Genomic DNA, 19553 nt, shown 5'->3' with positions numbered 1-19553 from the left:
GAGGCAATGTTGAGATGCACTGGGCTAAGATGTTTTTGCCTCTTTATTTGGTGTGAAGATGCGTTGGCTACTGTACCTGGATTAAGGGATTTGAAGGTCTACATTTTGTGTGAAGAGTTTGGTAAGACAGAGAGTAACGAAGGTTTGAGGGAGTAAATAAATTTATTGTTTCCAGAATTAAAAACTAAGAGTGGGCCTCCCTGGTGGTGCAGGGGCTAAAGTCAGCGCAACCCAGCGCTTAACTGCTGCGCCACCGGGGAGGCCCAAAGCTTTGGTTTTTAATGTAGGTGAGGTGAGAAGCCAGTGGGGATTTGGGGCAAATATTGCGTGAACTGATTTATATAGTAAAAGAATCAGGGGCCTCCCTGGTGGCGCAGGGGTTAAGATGCAACCTATGAGGCTGTCCGCAGACACGCAGCACAAGTTTGATCCCTGGCCAGGGAGCAACCCACATGGCACAGCAGATTTCTGACTCACCCATTGCTCCCCTCAGCAGTGTATTTCAGTGGATCTGCCTGTTCTATTCTCCCACTCTGTCTCTGGTGAATCCTCTCACCCCCCATACCTCTGACCTGTACCCCCATTCTTGTATGCATAAATAAATAAATCTTTAAAAAAAAAAAAAAAAAGAATCACCTTGGCTGCTATGTTAGGTTGGGCAGAAGCTGGGAGGCTAATTGGGAAATTATTGCAGTAATCTGGGAGGAAAATTATGTTGTCTTGGACCAGGGTGGATGCAGAAGTGGCTAGATTCTGGATATAACTTGAAGATAAAGCCAAGATAGACCTTGCTATTGGATGTCAGGGTAAAGGGGTCAAAGATATCGGCAAGATTTTTGAGCTAAGCACCTGAAAGATGGAGATGTTATTTAATTACTGCGGTATAGAGGGATAAGTACTAGTAATTCAGGGGAAAAGGATGGGCTGTCAGCTTTGGATATGGTAAATTTGAGGCGCCCATTGGATATTGAGGTGACATAGAGAAGACAAGTGTCAAGTGAAGGAGAGTCATTTGGGCTAGAGACTTGAGTTTAGGAGTCATGCCTATTAATAGTGTCTTAAGTCATAAGACTTACATTATGAAAATTTTCCTGAAATTTGTGTAAAATATTTGCTTCTCTAAGTTGCCTATTTTAAAGGTAGTGGGAGAACTTGGTATTTTCAAGTTGCCTCCGAATCATTTTGTAAAGAAAAGGGTACTGTAGTTGATCTGTTGAGTAAACCTCTAGGTCCTGTGTTAGAATGACTTCGTGTCAAGTGGGCATAATTATACCAGGTGAATAAAGTCATAACTAACCCATTATATTCATTTACTTTTGCTGCTATAACAAATAACCACAAAGTCAGAGACTTAAACAAAAAAATATTCCTTTGTAATCTGGGATTTGGAAGTCGGACATTGTATGTCTGGCCAGAAATCAATGTAGGGCAGGGACACCCTCCCTCAAAGGGGGAGAGAACAATCCATTCCTGGCCTCTTCCAGCTTCTGGTGGCTCCTGGCATTCCTTGGTTTATGGCCTCATAGCTCTCCTCTCTGCCTTCAGGATCACATTGCTGCTTCCTCTTCGGTGTGTGTCCAGTCTCCCTCTGCCTTTCCCCTAGAGACACTTGTGACAGTATTTAGGGTATTTAGGGCCTGCCCAGATAATCCAGGATAATCTCAGGGTATTAAAGAGCTATAATGAGCTATGCTTACACAGTTGCCTCCTCTTCAAGGACACTCAGAATCAATGTCCTTCATCACTAAAATGTCTCTCCGGAGAGTATAGGTTGCAGGTAGTCTCATAATTCATCTCACAATTTTTCATTGTTTTGCCAGTGTCTATAAAAACTGCTAATACAGTGAAAGTTAAATGGATTAGTCTATTACTGGTTTATTTTTTTAAAGGTTTATTTATTTATGCATACAAGAACAGGGGTATAGGCCAGAGGTGGGGGTGAGAGGATTCACCAGAGACAGAGTGGGGAACAGAACAGACAGACTGACTGAAATACACTGCTGAGGGGAGCAGCAGGAGAGTCAGGAGAGGTCTGCTGCACCATGTGGGTAACTCCCTGGCCGGGGATCGAGTTCATGCTGCAGCGGCTGTGGTTAGCTTCATTGGTTATGTCTTAACCCCTTGTGCCACCAGGGAGGCCCTGGTTTGTTTATTTAAAAAAGAAAAGATAAAACTACACTTTTGACTGTGGAACCTCCAGGTTTTTTTTTTCCCCCACATGCAGCAATTTGTACTACATCATTTAATTTTTATTTTATGAGCATACTATATCACTACAAGCATTTACACATTAAAGGCCTTGTCTGTATTTAACAGAGGCCTGATAAATGGGTCTACATGCAAGAATTGCTTTGGGACGTGCTTTGTGTAGTTTTAAGAATGCATTTAACATTTGCTTTGGACCTGACAAGGTCAGACATACAGGTGCTTATAATACACACACCCAGACTTTGACATAGACTATTCATTCTAAATATTGGAATGAAACAATATTTATAAAACAAAAATTAATTGTAAGAATCACATTTGATTTTCAGAAATTGCCCTTCAAAAGGGAGCACATGACAGAAAGTCCCAGGACCAACCTATAAGAGCTACCAGTGGCCAAAGCTAGAATAATTTGAGCAGCAAAATAAATAATACAGTATTGACTTATAACTCAAAGTAGGGAATAAAATGCACGAGTCCACACTGATATAACCTATTACTGGATGAATAAATAAGTGAGGGAGAAGGGACAAATCCTGCATAATTCCACATTGTGTGTGTAGACACCCTCCCCTCAAGAAAATGGACTTAATGCTACCCCCATGAGTGTAGGTCACCCTTAGTGACTCACTGCCAAAAAATTGACTATGCAAAGAGGAGAAAGGTAACTTTACAAGGGAAAATATGGCAGACATCCTTTAACCAAGTGATCAAGGTCAAGGTCTCCTTTATGAACAGACACCCTTGTGTGTCTTTATGAACAAGGGTGTGAGAAGGGGGCATCTTATCACTGTGACGTAACCTTTGTGTTTTATTCCTTATCGCCTTAGCCCTAATTTGGACAAGTTTAAAGTCAGCGTCTCCAAAAGCTGCTTCTTGGTGTAGCTAAATATTTAGTTAAGATTAATGAATGTTACACTGGCCCAGTGGTTCTCCACTGCTGGAGTGTCCCCTTCCACCACCACCCCTAGATTTAACATTGTGTGTGCATGTATGTGGAAGGAAGGTTGCTGATAGTGTGTAGAGGCCAATGATGCTGCTGAACATCCTACAGTGACCCCCCACAACAAAGAATTATCTGGCATCAAGTGTCAGCAATGCTGAAGTTGAACACCCCAAACGAATACCCCAATGTCTAGCATATATTTATTGGGTTCCTACAATATCCCTCGCAGCAGGCTACATTTTCCAGGTGACACAGATAGAACAGGGTCTTTCTCCTCAGCTTAATGTCATGTGGGGGACTCGAATAGGTGGGATGCTTACAGTATTGACATGATATGACATGGCTGCACTTGCATACAAGACCAAAACGAATAGTCCAGATAATTGTACATAGTCCAGATAAGTGTGTGGGTTGTCTAGATGGGTAAAGAGTTAATGCAGAATGGCTGTGTATAGGCTGTAGGACTTTCACTAAGTCTTGATGACTCCATAACCTCAGAGTTAGTAGGAAAGAGGAAGGACAGTCATCTCTTGCTGAAGCGCTTCCAGGAACAGCCTGGGAATAAAACATGGTTGGAGAGTTGCTGGGCCTGTTGGTACTCTGCTTTCAGATGCTCTTTTTAAAAAAATTTTTTTTGCATAGAAGAACTGGGGTGTAGGCCAGAGGTGTGGTGGTGGGGGGTGAGAGGATTCACCAGAGACAGAGTGGGGGAGCAGAACAGGCAGATCTACTGAAATACACTGCTGAGGGGAGCAGCGGGTGAGACAGGAGAGGTCTGCTGCGCCATGTGGGTCAGCTCCCTGGCCTGGGATCGAACTCAGGCCATAGCGATGACAATGTTGAGACTCAACCCCTAGGCGACCAGGGGGGCCCCCACATGCTTTTAGCAGAGATGGGTTAGGACCCCCTTGCAGTTTATTCTCCAAACTGAGAAGAGGTTTCAAGCAGGAGGGGGCCCGTCATCAGAACTAGAAAGGCAGGAAGTTGAAAAAAGCTCCTCAGCTGATTAATGTTGATGTGGGGGGGGCACCCCACCTCCGTTCTGGGAACCCGGTGTGAGAGACCTGTGTGGACAGTATTCTTTGCCTTTAGCTGCCAGTTCCTCCCTGGCAACTTTACTCCTGGTTCCTCTTTTTGCCCTTTGTGCCCCACACCCGTTTTTTATATGCGATAATCAGTAACTGTAGGTTGTATATCGTTAATCTGCTATCCATACTACCCATAATGGGGTAATGGGGGAACGCCACCTTCAAGGATCTTCCAAGGTGGATACTGCGGACTCCACTGGTTGAAAAGAACCAAAGGTACAGTTCTCCTGTCAGACCTGCTGAGGTGGGTGACCCGAGGCCATGTGAAGCTGTGCCTGACCAGTAGATGGCGCTCCCCTCCCTTTGTGCGAATGGTTATGAATGGAGACGCTCTGCCTGGGCCCTCCCCTCCCCCAGCGCCCTGGTAGGGAAAACCAGCCCGCTCTCAAGTCCTTTACAGAGCCCCTAAATTCATCCCCTTCTCCTGATCTGTTGTCTAACTCAGACCCTTTCCAGATGTCTCTTTAGTGTCCTGATAATCAGTAACTTCCTGCCTCTGGCATCCTTCTGTCCTCATCCAGCCAACACACTGCCATCAGGATCATTTTCCAAAAACACAGACTGCCAGTGCCCTGCGGGGAAGGGGTGTCGCGGGTGTTGTCTCACTGGGATGGATGGAAGGGTAGGGAACCGGAGTGGGAAAGTGCACTCAGAGCCTTGGTCCTCCAGCCTGGGAATTTCCACTTGCTCAGTAGGCCTTGGAGAATCACTAAGAGGATTTGAAGGTGGCAGGATTAGGGGAGCGGTGGATGGAGATTAATGTGGCCAGGAATGTGGAAGGACTGATTGAAAAGGAGAAGAGAGTCCAGTGGTGAGGTTGTGAGGGGGAAAAGGATGTCCATTTTATATATCGGGGCTGCCCTGTAACAAGGTCAGCTTACAAGAGGGGTAAGAGAAGCATGTACTCCGGGAAACTGTCTTTTGAGAAATTCAGAAAAGTAGTTCCCCAACCTCATGATATTCATCAGTAAACTACTTTGTTCTAGAATCAACAGAAACCAGAGTCTGGAAGCCAAGAACGGAGCCCGCAGATTCCGATCTCCTGGGGGGTGTGTGGACATGCGGCGGCCAGTTGATCCCCTAGCCGCCTCTGGAAGAGCATTACGTGCCAGAAGCCAAGTCACTACGCTTGTTTTCAAGTAAGAAGTAGAAAAAAGAAACACAGCTTGAGCTTCTTCCCCTATCACAGGCTTTCAATGTGTTATTATTCAACACTACAGTGTCAGATTTACATTTTCCACCTCGAGGAATTTGGTTTAGCTTTAATTAGTTGCTGTGAATATTTCCAAGCCAATTCTGGGAAACATTTACCTAGAAAAGAGTGTTCACTAAATATAAGCTGGAGATAGGCTTTTGTTCTTCTATCAGGCTCTGTAGCATGTTCACACAGAGACAAAGTCTCTCCGGCCGCCGGGATGGTTTCCACCACAAGTCCACCATAGTTAGACAGGTCAATTGTTTATTAATGGTCGTTCTAAAACCTACAGGATCGAGACCAGCTGTGCCATTGTCCAAGCTCTCCGAGTAACTGCAGGGTCTCAGTGCATGAATATTTTCCTAAGACAAGATGATGCTTGCAGGTTATTCTGTATAGAGGCAACCGATGCATTTTTCATCCAGCAAGTTTTCAGAAAAACAAGCTAAAAAATACCAGACAAATGAAAAACAGACTTCAGCAGTTACATGCAGCTTCCTGAGTGACTGAAGAATGTGCCTCTTGTGGTTAAAAAGAGGGATCTGTTTAATATGGATGAAATACCAACACTCCAGGCATTTTCATTGACATTTCACTGTGACTTTTTGAACTTAGGAGTGCTGACACGAAAACCTATTCTTGCAGCTCTGGGAAGCCTGCCGTGGGCTGTGAGCAGGGCCAGGAGAGGTAAAAGGTTATGTCCGGTTCGCTTTCCCTCTGGTTGCGCGTCTGTTTGTTCTCCATTTCCATGCACACTGCTGCCCTCCCCAGTTTTCCAGGACCCCTTCTCTGCAACCAGTTAGGGGAGCAGGCGAGGGTGTCTTCTCAAGCCCTCAAACCCCATCTCTCCATTCAGCGCTGCACTTGCTGACCTGACCAGAGTGGGTAAACAAACAAACAAACAAACACAACAAACAAATCGCCCTGGGTGAGTAATTGCAAAGCCTTTCCCCAAAGGTCAACGCGCACTCCTGGACCCAGGAACGAGAAGCTCCCCAGCGTGTCTGGGAGCAGCGTGGCACCCCGAGCCCCTTGGAGAGCTAAGTCCAGGGTCCAGGGGCCGCGGGGAGCCCCCCTCCTGGATCCTGGGCTCGGGGCAGCCCTGCTGTCTGGCGGCAGCGCGCGCGAGACATGCTGTTTTGTTTAAACCCTCCACATTCTTTGCCATTCCCCCATTGGCCGGATGGGGCTACCCTCCCCGCCGCGGCCGCTCGCCGGGGCTGATGTCAGCCTCGCCCGCGCTCGCTCCTCCCGCACCGCCTCCCGGCCCGGGCTCTGCAGCTCCGCGCGGACTCCGGCCGCGGCCAGGCGGCTGCAAACTCGCGGGCGCGCTCGGCGCTGGGAGCCGCGGGGCCCGGGCAGGGGCGCGCAGGGCGCCGGCTTCCTCGCGCGCCCCCCGCGCCGCGCGCCGGGTGGGGAGCGCCGCGGCCCCAGCCCGGGAGAGTCGGGCGGCGGCGGCGGCTCCTTCCCCCAGCGAGCTCCGGAGCGCCCCGGGGACCGGCCCTAAACAGAGCAGGAAACCTTGTTTACCGCCCGGGAGAGCCGCCGAGCGAGCCTTTGTCTGGAAAGTCGGCATCTCCGGCCCTGGCGCAATGTGCGCCTGCTGACACCCGCGGCGGCGCGCGGCCGGCGGAGGGCGGACCGCCGGGTCCTTTCTGGCTGCAGAGGCGGGTCCAGCGGTGACTTTTGTGCATTCGTTGTAATTTCTGGACGCCCGGCTGCTCGCCCCGCTCGCGCGCCGCCGGGCATGTCCTGATCGCGCGGCCGCTCCCGGCGCCCGGCAGCCGATCCGCGGAGCCGCGTCCCGGGGCTCGCTCCCCCGACTTTGCAGCGCCGCGTTCCGGGAGCAGCGACCTCGGGAGGAAGGAGGCGGGGATCGCGAGCGCCCGGACCCAAAACCCTGACATGCTCGCGGGCGCAGAAGAGGAAGCCCGGAGCTGAGCGCACCGCCGGCCGCCTCGCCTGCGGCTCCGAGCGCGGCTCGGGGCGCCTGCTCTGCGCCCGGGCGCCGGCTTTGTGGTCTGGGGGCGCGCGGTGCCCGCCGGGGCGCGCGGGACCATGCTGCTGAAGGAGTACCGGATCTGCATGCCGCTCACCGTGGACGAGGTGAGAGCCGCCGCCCGGGCCTCGCCCTCGCGCCCCCGCGCCCCCGCGCCCGGGGCGCCGAGCCCCCGCGGCCGCCCCCCGGCCGGCGGGTCCCCTGCGGGTCCCCTGCGGGCCGCACCGCGCCCCCGGGCCGGAGGGGAGGCGGGGAGTGCCCTTTCCGCGCGTCCCCCTGGGGGGCAGCGCTGGGTGGGCGGGGGACTCCAGGTGGGCTCGGAGGGCACCCAGACTCCACACTGCTGGGGTCCGGTGTGCGCCAACGGGAGTGGGTGCGCCCCCTCCCTCCAATTAAGAAAACGACTAAAGGAAACCCTGGAGCCCCGAATGCGTCCTGGGGACGGCAAGGGGCGCGGTGGGGCGGTCGGGGATCCCGCCCGCTCGGGGCGCAGCTCCCCGCCCGCCTTCCGCCGCGAGGTCGGGATGGGGGAAGCGCGGCGCCCCGGGGAGCGCGAGGCCCCGGGCGCCTTGGGGGCATCTCGGAGCCTCCGAGCGTCGGTCAGGGTCAGGGCCCGGCTCTCGCGCTCGCCGCCAGCTCGGGCGCTGCCCCCCACGCTGGAGCAGCGACGCCCCCGGACCTGGCCCCGACCCCGCGAACCGCGCGGCTCGGAAACTTTCTCCGTGTCGGGTTTCCAGCGCCTCGGGGCGCGCGGGCTGCGGGGTGTGCGGCGCCGCCACCGGAGGGCGCCCCAGCACGCGGGCCCCGCGCCGGGATCCCCGAGTGGCCTCGCGGGGGCTGGTCGGGCTCGGCCCCCAGCCAAGGCCGCTCGGGTCTCGCTCTCCCGACCCCGCGCGGCGACGAGCCCCGTCGCTCCGGAGACGGTGACTCAGTGGGGACCGGGCAGGCCCGGGTCTGCTCCGTTCGCGCTCCTCCTCGCCGGGAATTTCACAATTGCTCAGCGCGCGTCCAGGGCAGGGAGGGAGCGCGAGGCCGATCGGAGCAATTGGAGACTCACTCGTGTGGTTTGGCGTGGCCAGACAAATGCAACCAGCGACCAAGACCGTATTTGTATTTCAATACAGTGCGTTTAATCTAGGAGCGGTGGGACTGAGTCACTGCTTTGTGCAAGGGTCCAGGTGCTTTGGGAGAGAAAAAGATGATTTAACCCAGGAACGTGGCTGTGCGCCCGAGGGACTGTCTTCATTTGTCATCTGAGCGAGTGTGAAGGCAAGATCCAAGTGCTGTCCAAGGCAAGATCAGAGTAACTCCCAGGGACACACACACACACACACACACACACACACACACAGAGGAGGAGCAGGCGCTTTGCTGTTTGGAGGGGATAGTATTTGAAGGAGGGATGATGCCATGTGGGTAGGCAGAATTGGGGGCTATCTCCCATCTTGTAAATCAGGTGGAGAAGCAGCACACAGCTATGTGGGGAAGGAGGGAGGCAAATTAATGGGACTGGTTAACTGGAGTATTTCTAGAAAAGGGAGATCTTCTTCCCTGCTGGGCAGTGGAGCTGGAATAGCTCAGCTTAAAGCTGTGTCTGTACCTGCTGCATCTCCTCCCAGTGACTTTATTTATTGATAGGCCTTTGGAATCTAGAAGCCATGTTGAGACTGCGTGAAATACACAAAAAAATGCAGAGAAGATATAACCAGTTCTAGAATCTTCTCTACTGCCTGCACAATCTCTTTATTCTGTTTGGTTTCCTGCTCAGGCCTTCTTGAGCACTCAGGGAAAGACTCCCTCCACTTCTCTTTGGTGCTGATGTACCGACAAGGTGGAGGTGAGTAATGACATTTGAGTGGTAGAGGTGGAGGCCCTTCCTTTCTTAATTGGCAAATGAAATCAGTCCCCACCTGTAGTATAATGTGTAATTATAACTTAATTAGTATATTATTCACTTGGACTGAAGCATGATTCAGTTTCTGGAAGGTCAAAGTCTGATGTAGTCTGTCAGAGAAGCAGCGAAGGCAGTTTAGATGAGCAAAGGTTCCAGAGTGGAAGGAGTCAGATGAACCCGAGGGTGGTTCATGAACCATGGGTGAGGAAGCTAGGCCCAGCTTGCCAAAAGTTAGCCCCCTAACATCCGGACAGGTGGTAAACCCCACCATCCCCACCTGCCAGCTCCCCTTACTGACCTTCACATTGAAAACTGAGAGACAACTTGACAGTGTCTTCAAAGCAGAGGTTACCTTTGCCTTTGGGAGACTTGGGAACCTAACTTTTGCTTCAGCTCTTGATTTGCTTTGAGCCTAATTCATTTACACAGAACCTTCTGGAATGTGTTTCTGTTTAACCACCACATTAAGTAATTGCCATGGCCATATTGTTGAAAATGAGGCAAATGCCCTCTTTGGAGAGTTGGTGAGAGAACCAGCACTGTGTGTCTTTTCCTATCCCTGGCCTTATCCCATTTACTCAGGTGGAGGGAGCAGAAGGGGGACTGGTAGGTCATTATCCACCTCTTGCTGATGAGAAACTAAGATTTAGAAAAGACTAAGTGATGTGCGTCAGCCACACAACTAGTTACTAGCCACGCCAAAACCAGCGTGACGGCAAAGCCATTATTTGTTTTTCTTTGCCCTGCTCTTTGCCTGTCACTAGTAAGTAATCCAGCAAAGGGGAAAAATATGTCTTGAAAATAAACAGAATCAGCATTACCAACAAAATGAAAAATCAAAGACATTTTGAATTGTTATAGAGGGTGCTGGTTTCTACTATTTCTCTAGCCTTATTTTAATTCGTAAAATGTCTCATAGTTCCAAGAAAGAACAGGTCTGGGACAGAGAGAAAATAAAGCTGAACTGCTGTCTAGACCAGAGTGTTGGTGTTCGTTTTGTTTTATAGACATCAGTTTCAGAGGAAAGAATTATAAGAAGTGACATTCTATGGGTTAATTTTATTAATTAAAAAGAAGTCGTTGGAATAGTCTCATTTCTATTTGATGTCGTTTCTGAACTAAATATAAACTCCCTTGGAAAGTTCTGAACAGTTACAGGTCTCTGGGGGTTCATGTCAGCTATAGAGACAGTTGTCATTGTCTTATTATTATTTTTAAGGATTTATTTATTTATGCCTACAAGAGCTGGGGTGTAGGCCAGAGGTGCGGGGCAGAGGGTGGAATGAGAGGATTCACCAGAGATAGAGTAGGGAACAGAACAGGAGGATCTACTGAAATACACTGCTGAGGGGAGCAGCGGGCGAGACTGGAGAGGTCAACTGTGCCATGTGGGTCAGCTCCTTGGCCGGGGATTGAACTCGTGCTGCGGTGGCTGTGGATAGCTTCACAGTGCTAAAACTTAACCCCTTGCTCCACTAGGGAGGCCCTTGTCGTTGTCTTAATTTGAAATGCTTGGTGATGTAAATTCTAGAACTTTAGACTTATAGAGATGATCTATAGTTGAGCCCTTTCAGTTTGCATGAGGCGACTAGCGCCGAGGAGTATTCAGTTTGTTGTCAGTCTCAGGGCCAAGGGCACACTCCAGGCTGGAGCCCAGGTCTTCTGGTTTCTGCTGCAAAGCTGTTGTACTATAGGCCAGAGGTTCTCCAACACCCCACCTGATGTCCAACACCTTTAATACCTTGGTTGTTGGAAGGGAGCCTGATGTGCCAAGCAGGTCTGCTAGCAGTCTTTAGCTGAAGGTAGGTTGAAGACTCTGACCTTGTCTACTTAGGAGACATTCAGGGATTGTCACCTGACCAGAAGCATGGCCAGGGGCTTCTATTTGAAGCCACTTTTGTACACCAAGCCCACTGGTTTCCATAGACTGTGTGTTTGTTTGGGGTGGCTTATGGCTATGTGGCTCCATTGAGATGATGGTGAAATTCAGTCCTCCAGGCCTCCCAGCCATGCCTGGGTGCCATCACTGGTCCCAGCGTCCGAATCCCCCACTCTCCCAGACAGGTACTTATCAGTAAGAACATCTTTTTTTTTTTTTAACATTTATTTATGCATGCAAGGGCTGGGGTGCAGGCCTGAGGTGTGGGGTGTGAGAGGATTCACCAGAGACAGAGTGGGGAGTAGAACAGATGGATCCATTGAAATACACTGCTGAGGGGAGCAGCGGGGAGACAGGAGAGGTCTGCTGCGCCATGTGGGTAGCTCCCTGGCCAGGGATCGAACTCTTGCTGCAGTGGCTGGTGATAGCTTGATAGTGCTGAGACTTAACCCCTGTGCCACCAGGGAGGCCCAGTAAGAGAAGAGCATCTTCCAAGAGCTAAGCACTTCCTCATATCACCTAAGCTGGAGCCCTGTTCTTCTTTCACTTGCTTTGACAGTTAACAGTCCCGTGTGCACTGCAGTAACATTAATGTGTATACTTTTAGGGATTTCTTTGTGTCTTTAGAGATTCTATCCAATGAAAAATAGAAACACTGTCCTCCAAGATAAGATGAAAGAGAAAGAAATAAAAGAAAGGAAAAACAATTTTTTAATGCAAAATCCTGTTCTGTTCTTTGCCCTGGCAGGGAGCCAGTGCACTTTAGCCAGGCTCCTCTGGTCCCTGGGGAATTTGGTTATGCACATTTCTGAGAACAGATTTGGGATCTGGGTGGTGCCTTCTCTGGAATGGGCTAAATGGAGATGCTAAAATGCCCGACAGTGCTTTTTACATATTCTCTGTTTTAAGTGATTTTCATGGAATGCTTCTGAAACACATGGCACCAGAAATTCTTTAAGAGATTTTTGTCTGCCACTGGCACCAGCATTTTCCTTTTTGTTATCCCTTTGATAAAGGCTTCATAAATGGCTCTCACAGACCTTCCCCAGGATGTCTCACAAACATAATTTTTGAAAATATTTTTTAAGAATGAGCTGTGTGTGAGTGTGAGTGAGCCTAGCTGGAAAGGACCGAGGTGCAGGATGTGAGTTTGAGGTCTGGCTAATCCCAGTAGCTTCCCTTGCTTGTGCAACAGTCAAGAACCAGGTCTCGGGCCTCCCCGGTGGCCAGTGGTTGAGCGCTGGGTTGCGAAGCTGCCTGCAGCCTCTGCAGCGCCGGTTCGATCCCCGGCCACCAGCGAGGGTCCCACATGGCGCGGCAGACCTTTCCTGCCGCCTGCTGCTCCCCTCAGCAGTGTACTTCGGTCCTTCTGCCTGCTCTGCTCCCCGCTCTGGCTCTGGTCAATTCTCTCACCCTCCTGCGCTTCTGACTGTATCCAGTGCTTGTATAAATAAATAAATAAACAAATCTTAAAAAAAAAAAAAGAACCAGGTCTCTCTTGCAGCTCAGCTATCTTTCTTGCACAGCTCCCTTCTTGGTTGTGAGGGGCGCTGCGGAAGGGGGTGGCGGGTTAATGGATAAGTGCAAACCTTTCACTGCTAATGGAACAAACAACCAGGAGCAGATGCTGTCCTCGGGGCTGGTCAGTGAAATTGACTTTGTGTATGGAGGATGCGCAGGCACCCTGTGATCTGGGTGTGAAAGTCCCTAGATCGTGGGTCTTGAAAAAAATGCATGATTGTTGACAAAACCCTAGTTAAAAGTGGGGAACGAGGGACTTTTGGTTTTCATTACGGAGGCACCCAGGGAGTCCCTAAAGCTCTAAACAATCAACTTAGAGACCCGGTGTCTGATGAAGTGGGCATTATTGATATTAAAAGAAAAGCGACTAATCTTTGCAGAAAGATTCTCATTTTAGGTGAACAGAGAATACTGTTTTTTGTAAGCAGTTTAAAAAATTAATAAAAAATTAATAGATTTGTCAACATTCCACTTCAAGAGTGCCCCTTTGCCCCAGAGTGTTAATGAAAGGGGTGTGTGTGTGTGTGCGTAAATGTCCACAAAGTTTTGTTTTTTTGTGAATATAAAAGTGGCTGCACAGTGATAGGCAGTAAATGTTTTTCAGGGGCTTTTCTTACTGGAAAGGACCGTGTTGGTTCACTGGCGTGGCTGCCTGCGTGAGGGCACAGGTGTCCTGGCCAGCCTCATGGGCTTTAGCCAGCTCTCTGTTGCCTAGAGTTCTCTCTGGTCAAGTAACCCTGAAGACATTTTTTGAAAACTAGCCAACACATCTGCCCCTGTTCAAAGGAAAAGACAGATATAGGAATCAGCTGATTTGTGGCAAGAAGTTGGAAGTCATATCTTTAGTCAGCCCACAGGGAGAGGAAAGGACAATTTCAGGCTGCTGACTGCCAACTGCTCACCCTCGCTGTCTCATGCCGGGAGTCAGAAGCTGTGCGCTGTTCCCCAGTGGAAAATTTTTGTTAGGTTACATGATGGATGAAGTCTGGGATTGTTATAAATATTAAAACTAAAAAGTAAATTATATCTGGGAAATGTAAAGTTGTTTCAGAAGTTATTTTGAAAAGTTGACTTTTCATGCGCTACAGGTTCCAATTTATCAAATTTTGCAGACAACGCATACAAGCAGGATCTCAGTGAGCCCACCTCCAGGGGTCCCCGTTTACGGGGACCCCAGGGGGATAAGTGCAGTCTCAAGCTCCTCAGTCCCTGCTGCTGGCACGTGTCAGAGCTTGAAAGTCGATAGCAAACTTGAGTGTTTGTAAGTGGAAATGTCACCTCCTCTGGGATGTCTTCCCTGACCACTCCATCTAGAAGTTTGCTCTTCTGAGTCTCAATCTCTACTTTTTTTTTTGGTTTGTGTTTGTTTTGAGTCTTACCTCCATCTTTTTTTATTTCCTTCATAGCTTTTATCATAATCTGTCAGTATGTTATTTGTATACGTATTTGGTCATCTCTTTCCATCACTCTTTCAATGTGTAATCTACATAAGAACATACAAGATTTTTAAACTTATTTTTTTCATTTTCAATTTTTTTTTTGAAATCTGGAGCATTTCGTGGGCAACCATCCCCACTCCCAGGAGCCACTTAGCAGTGCTCAGGGGCCCCTGTGGCTGGTGGCTGCCCTCCTGGGTGGGCAGTGCCACTCCTGTGCTCCAAGCTGGGGATAGGCACGTAGTAAATATTTGCTGAATGAATGGATGAGAAGAAGCTGACAAAAACAGGAACATTTTAGGAAAGCTGAACCTAAACCTCTACTTTCATATTCTTTAATTTTTTTTTCACCTAAGTGTTCTACTGCCTGAACATTTGAGGTCGGTCATAGCTAGAAACTAGTGTGGTCAGTCTGCCCCCTTCCTCGCTCCTGGGGAAGTAGTATTAGATTCCTATTGTTTTGTAACAACTGATCACACACTTAGTGGCTTAAATCAACATGCATTTATGATCTCCCAGCATCTGCAGGCCAGAAGTCTGGGGAGGGTAGGACTGGATTCTCTGCTCGGGCCCCACAAGGTAGAAAGCTCAGCCCTTCTGCATTCCCTTCGGCAGCCTGTAGTCCTCTTCCAAGTCCCTGGTTGTTGTCAGAATTCAGTTCCTTGTAGGACTAAAGCCCCCCCTTTCTTGCTGGCCATCATTTAGGGGCCAGCTCCTTGGGGTCACCTGCCATTGCCTGCCATGTGGGCCTCCCCACAGCACAGCAATTTAACAGGAAGGCGTCAGCTGTAACTTTGAATCTCTCTGACTGGTCTCTGACCTCTGAACTCTTTTTCAAAAAGACTGATCTGAGTAGATCAGGGCTACCCACATTCAAGGGGAGAGAATCACACGTATATGCAGGGTGTATATGAACACAGGAAGGAGGAACCTCCAGTGCCATTCTGCCTAGGGTGATGAGCTGGATTGAAGTGTCCATTGGAGGAGAAGTCATCTCTTGTGTCTAGAAAACTTAGGGGTAGGGAAGGTCCAGGGTGGCACATGGGCACCATACCAGCTTTTGTATCACCGGTGCTTTTTGGCTCTCACTGTGTATCAGGCACTGGGGATGAGCAGCTAGGCAGACACCATCCCTGGTCTCCTGGAGCTTACACTCCAGAGGATACTGGAGAAGTTTCTTTGCCATTTTAAAATCGATAATGGCCGTGGTTGCACAACTCTGTGTAAATATATTAAAGCCAGTGAGTTGGTGTATAAAATACATCTCAGTAAATGTTGAAAACAGGTAGAGGTGCTTACCGATTTTTCCCCCCAGCAGAACAGACACTTATGTCTGTCTCAAAGTGAGAGGTATTGTTAGAAAGCCCCACATTGAATTATGAAAACGGGGGAGTTGTGGTCTCTGTCCTCAAGGACATGGTGCTGGCCACCCTGAATTTAGAAAATTTTCCCAAGGAAAGAGATTTTAAGTTCGACATAAGCAGGGGATTGTGCCTTTTTGCAGCACTGTGTGTGTGTGTGTGGGGGGAATTCAGATTTAGGCCAGAAAGACCATTTTAGGTCAGAACATGATACTTCAGGGGGGACGGTAATTACAGTTTAAATAACTAGCTGCCCTGAGCCACCTGTAGGGTGGCAGGTGCTGGGGAACCTTCTCTGACAGTTTTCACAGACCTTGGGAGAGTCCCTTAGGGGAAGGGATGGTGGCCATCGTGAGTGGCAGGGACAGTGAGTACCTGGGTAGCTTTCTGGCTGTGGCTCTAGGTGCATTTCTCTGCTTTCTATGTGCATAGTGTGGGGAATAATGTCTTCTCAGAATGAAACTTGGAGTAACCCTGGAGGAGATGTTCTCCAAGGTACTTGCGTCCTCGGCCTCTGTCCTCTCTGGCAGGTGTCCTCATCCTGGCTTTATTCTAAAGGAAGCTAACTGGCTATTTAAACAGTGTCTTAGGAGTCACTGTCTAGAATGGCAAAATCATACCAGGTCAGGCTGGGCAAATCTCCCGGATGGCAGTTATTAGAAGGGAGTCCCGCTGTACGGGACACCCCACTGGCTTGCCCGGTGACCAGGGAAGGATTCTAGGCTCACCCGGATTTCCTGGCCGACTGCCTGAGCAACGTTATACAATGCTATTTTTTTTTTTTTTTTTAATTTAGAAACGCCAAAGCCAGAGCTCACCGAGGATCTGACATCAAGTATTAAAGTGACTCATTCTTTCATTCCCCAGCCCTCTGAAGGGGCCTGTTCTTTTTTTTTTTTTTTTTAAGAGGCATGTTTTTATTTATTTATTTATTTGTTTGTTTGTTTGTTCGTTTACACATGCACTGGGTATAGTCAGAAGCGTGGGAGGGTGAGAGAATTCACCAGAGTCAGAGCGGGGAGCAGAGCAGGCAGAAGGACCGAAGTACACTGCTGAGGGGAGCAGCGGGCGGCAGGAGAGGTCTGCGCGCCATGTGGGACCCTCCTCCTGTGGCCGGGGAGCAGCCAGGGATCGAACCGGCGTCGCAGAGGCTGCGGGCAGCTTCGCAACCCAGCGCTCAACCGCTGCGCCACCAGGGAGTGAAGGGGCCTGTTCTTAAAACTCCTTTTTAGACTTGAGTGGAAGTCGACTCATATCTCTAAACAAGTAGTTAATGTAAGTTCTTGATCAAATGTATCCAGTGACTCTACATTTCTTTCATCGCTTCTTTTGTCCCTCTTTTTGAATTTGGGTGAGGCATGATCTGCCAGAATTGCTGTTTTTCCTGAGCAGAGGAAAAAAACATCATCATCTTTTATTTCCTTTAGAATTATATCCGACTATCTTTAGGGTGTTGTTTCTTTCCCAGAGTGAATCACCTAGAGAAGCAAGGTTGACCGTACAAAGGTAATTTGATGACAACCTATAATTATATTGTTTAAACACCTAATCTAAGCAGCTAATCTCCAAGAACTGGTCCCCTGCCCCATGTCATGCACACTTATACTATTCACATCTGATTTGATTTACTGATTCAAGGTTAGATCCAGGTGCTTCTCAGCACTAGTTTGTGTATTTTTACACCCCAGGTAGCTAATCTGTATGTTTATTTGTAAGAAAATATATCAAACAGGGCCTCCCTGGTGGCGCAAGGGGTTAAGCACCGCACTATGAAGCAATCCACAGCCTCTGCAGCACGAGTTCGATCCCCGGGCGGCCAGAGAGAAACCCACATGGCGAAGCAGACTTTTCCTGTTGCGCCCGCTGCTCCTCTCAGCAGTGTGTTTCAGTCAGTTTGCTTGTTCTATTCCCCACTCTGTCTCTGGTGAATCCTCTCACCCCTGCATCTCTGGCCTGTACCCCAGCTCTTGTATGCATAAATAAATAAATCTTTAAAAAAAAAAAGAAAATGTATAAAAAGTCACTGTGAACTTGGATGCAAATATAAGTAAATTGTTAAAACCTTCAAGTGTACCCCATCTTACCAGCTGGATTGTTTATGTTTCCCAAAAGATTTCCACTGTTTTCTTGTTTTAACCGTTATCATGGGATTGATTTATTCTGAAAAGGGCGACCTTTCACTTATCACTTGACTCTCTAGTAAAAACATTCCAGCTCCTTTTTAGAGCATTCATGAGCATTGTGCCCCAAATTCCTGAGGATTATTGTGGTGTGCCTAGAAAGCTGGGGCTGTGCTACCTCTTTTGATTATCTGAGCCATCTCTTTCTCTGTGTCTTACACAAATTGCGAAACTTACTTGTTTGGGCTCTTTTATCACAGCAGGGAGGAACTGGGCAGTTACCCTGTGTCACAAGGTCCTGGCTGAGTGTGGCCTTGCAGTGACCCTGCTTTCATGTCCAGAATAAAGTCGTTGGCACTATGTGTCTCCGCAGTGCATTCCCTGTGACATTCTGTTTTGTGACATTCTGTTTTGGAAGTGTTTTAACATGTGGTTTCCATTTTCTCTGCTTGAACTTGCTTGACAGCAGGCAGGTTTCACATGCAAAGGAGGGAAAGAGAAATTACATTTGTGGAGTGCCTCCTTCTTTTCCGGAGCCCTGCTAATGTTCTTATGAGTCAGATAGTAACGGTCCACTTTATAGAGGGGAGTCATGGGGTGCTTGCCAGCGGTCAGTGATACACCCAGGATTCAACTTGGCTGCCAGACTGATCTTTCTGCTCCTTGCTTTACATAGTCCTGCCTTCCCCAGAATCTTAAAGCCTGGAAGGATCATGACAGGTTATTTAGTTCTATCACCATGACGAAAAATCAGTTTCATACAGATTAAATAAAATGTTCAGGATTATCAAAGGAAATAATGGGGGAAGGTGGGTCTTCTGTTCCGTTGAGCAAAGAGAGTAGTCCGTAAGTTCTTATCTTCCATTGAACAATCTGTTTTACCCAAGTGTTAAAGCAAGTGACATTCTAACATTGAACTTTGATAAGTGAATCATACTCCTCTTGGAAAATAACTTTTGTAGTTCGTGCTCTAAAAAGAGAACCACCCATACACTTCTGGAAATTATTCCTTTTAATGGCAGTAAGAACCTTTGGCTTTCATAGACATCATCTGCAGAGATGTTCACTGATGAGCACCTGGGAGCTTTCTCAAAATTAGTATCTGAAAATAACGCTGGAAATAGACAAGCGACTGCATGTTTTTGGCATATTTAGTTGAAAACTTTAAACTCTTCATATGGAGGCAAGCAAATTGGAGGGTCTGAAAAATGATCCAAATGTACTATTCACAGTTGTCTCTCTGCCCTTCCTGCTGAGGTGGCTGCTCCTCAGAAACTTCCAGCTCTCCTTTGTTACTAGCGTTGCCTGCAGAGCCAGTTTGCAAACCACATGCAGAAATTAATATTGTTCCTCCCTAGGCACACTTCATGTGGACTAAACTAAATATTCTTTAACTTGATGAGTTCATTATCTTGAAAATGAGCTCTAAAAGGTTTTTTCAAAATTAAAAATTATCCCCAAAATACACTTACCATTATCAAAAATGTTAAAAACCATGATAAATCCCAAATAAACCTGCCCTCAGTGACTCATGGAGATTCAGAGATGTTTTGGTCTGTGGCAGCACCATAGAAATAAACACAGTATCTAAGGGGGCCTCCCTGGTGGTACAGGGGTTGAAGACACAGGGCTATCAAACTATCGCCGGCCACTGCGACATAAGTTCGATCCCCGGCTGGGGAGCAGACCCACATGGCGCAGCAGACCTCTCCTGTCGTGCCTGCTGCTCTCCTCAGCAGTGTATTTCAGTAATCTGCCTGCATACATACACCCCAGTTCTTATATGCAAAATAAATAAATCTTTAAAAAAAAAGTAAATACATCATCTACAATGAAATATTTGAAGGAGACCACAGTAAAATGGACATGAGTATTCTGGTCCATATATGTTTTTAATTTAAAATTT

At 48.4% G+C, this 19553-nt stretch overlaps 1 protein-coding gene across 1 annotated transcript in view; it reads left to right on the top strand.

The window, feature by feature from the left end:
* Positions 1 to 7450: 7450 nt before the first annotated feature.
* PITPNC1 (phosphatidylinositol transfer protein cytoplasmic 1) overlaps positions 7451 to 19553 on the top strand; it is a 247744-nt gene continuing 235641 nt past the window's right edge. The window contains exon 1 of the mRNA XM_054689741.1: positions 7451 to 7543. Within this exon, the coding sequence (XP_054545716.1) occupies positions 7496 to 7543 (48 nt within the window). The 5' untranslated portion in view covers positions 7451 to 7495. The remainder of the gene's footprint in view (positions 7544 to 19553) is intronic.

This window comes from Talpa occidentalis, unplaced genomic scaffold (genome assembly GCF_014898055.3).
Source record: "Talpa occidentalis isolate TD23 unplaced genomic scaffold, MPIMG_talOcc4v2.1 talOcc4.7, whole genome shotgun sequence".
NCBI classification, from domain to species: Eukaryota; Metazoa; Chordata; class Mammalia; order Eulipotyphla; family Talpidae; genus Talpa; species Talpa occidentalis.
The sequence above is the reverse complement of the archived record's forward strand: the minus strand, read 5'-3'. Positions and strand labels throughout refer to the sequence as shown.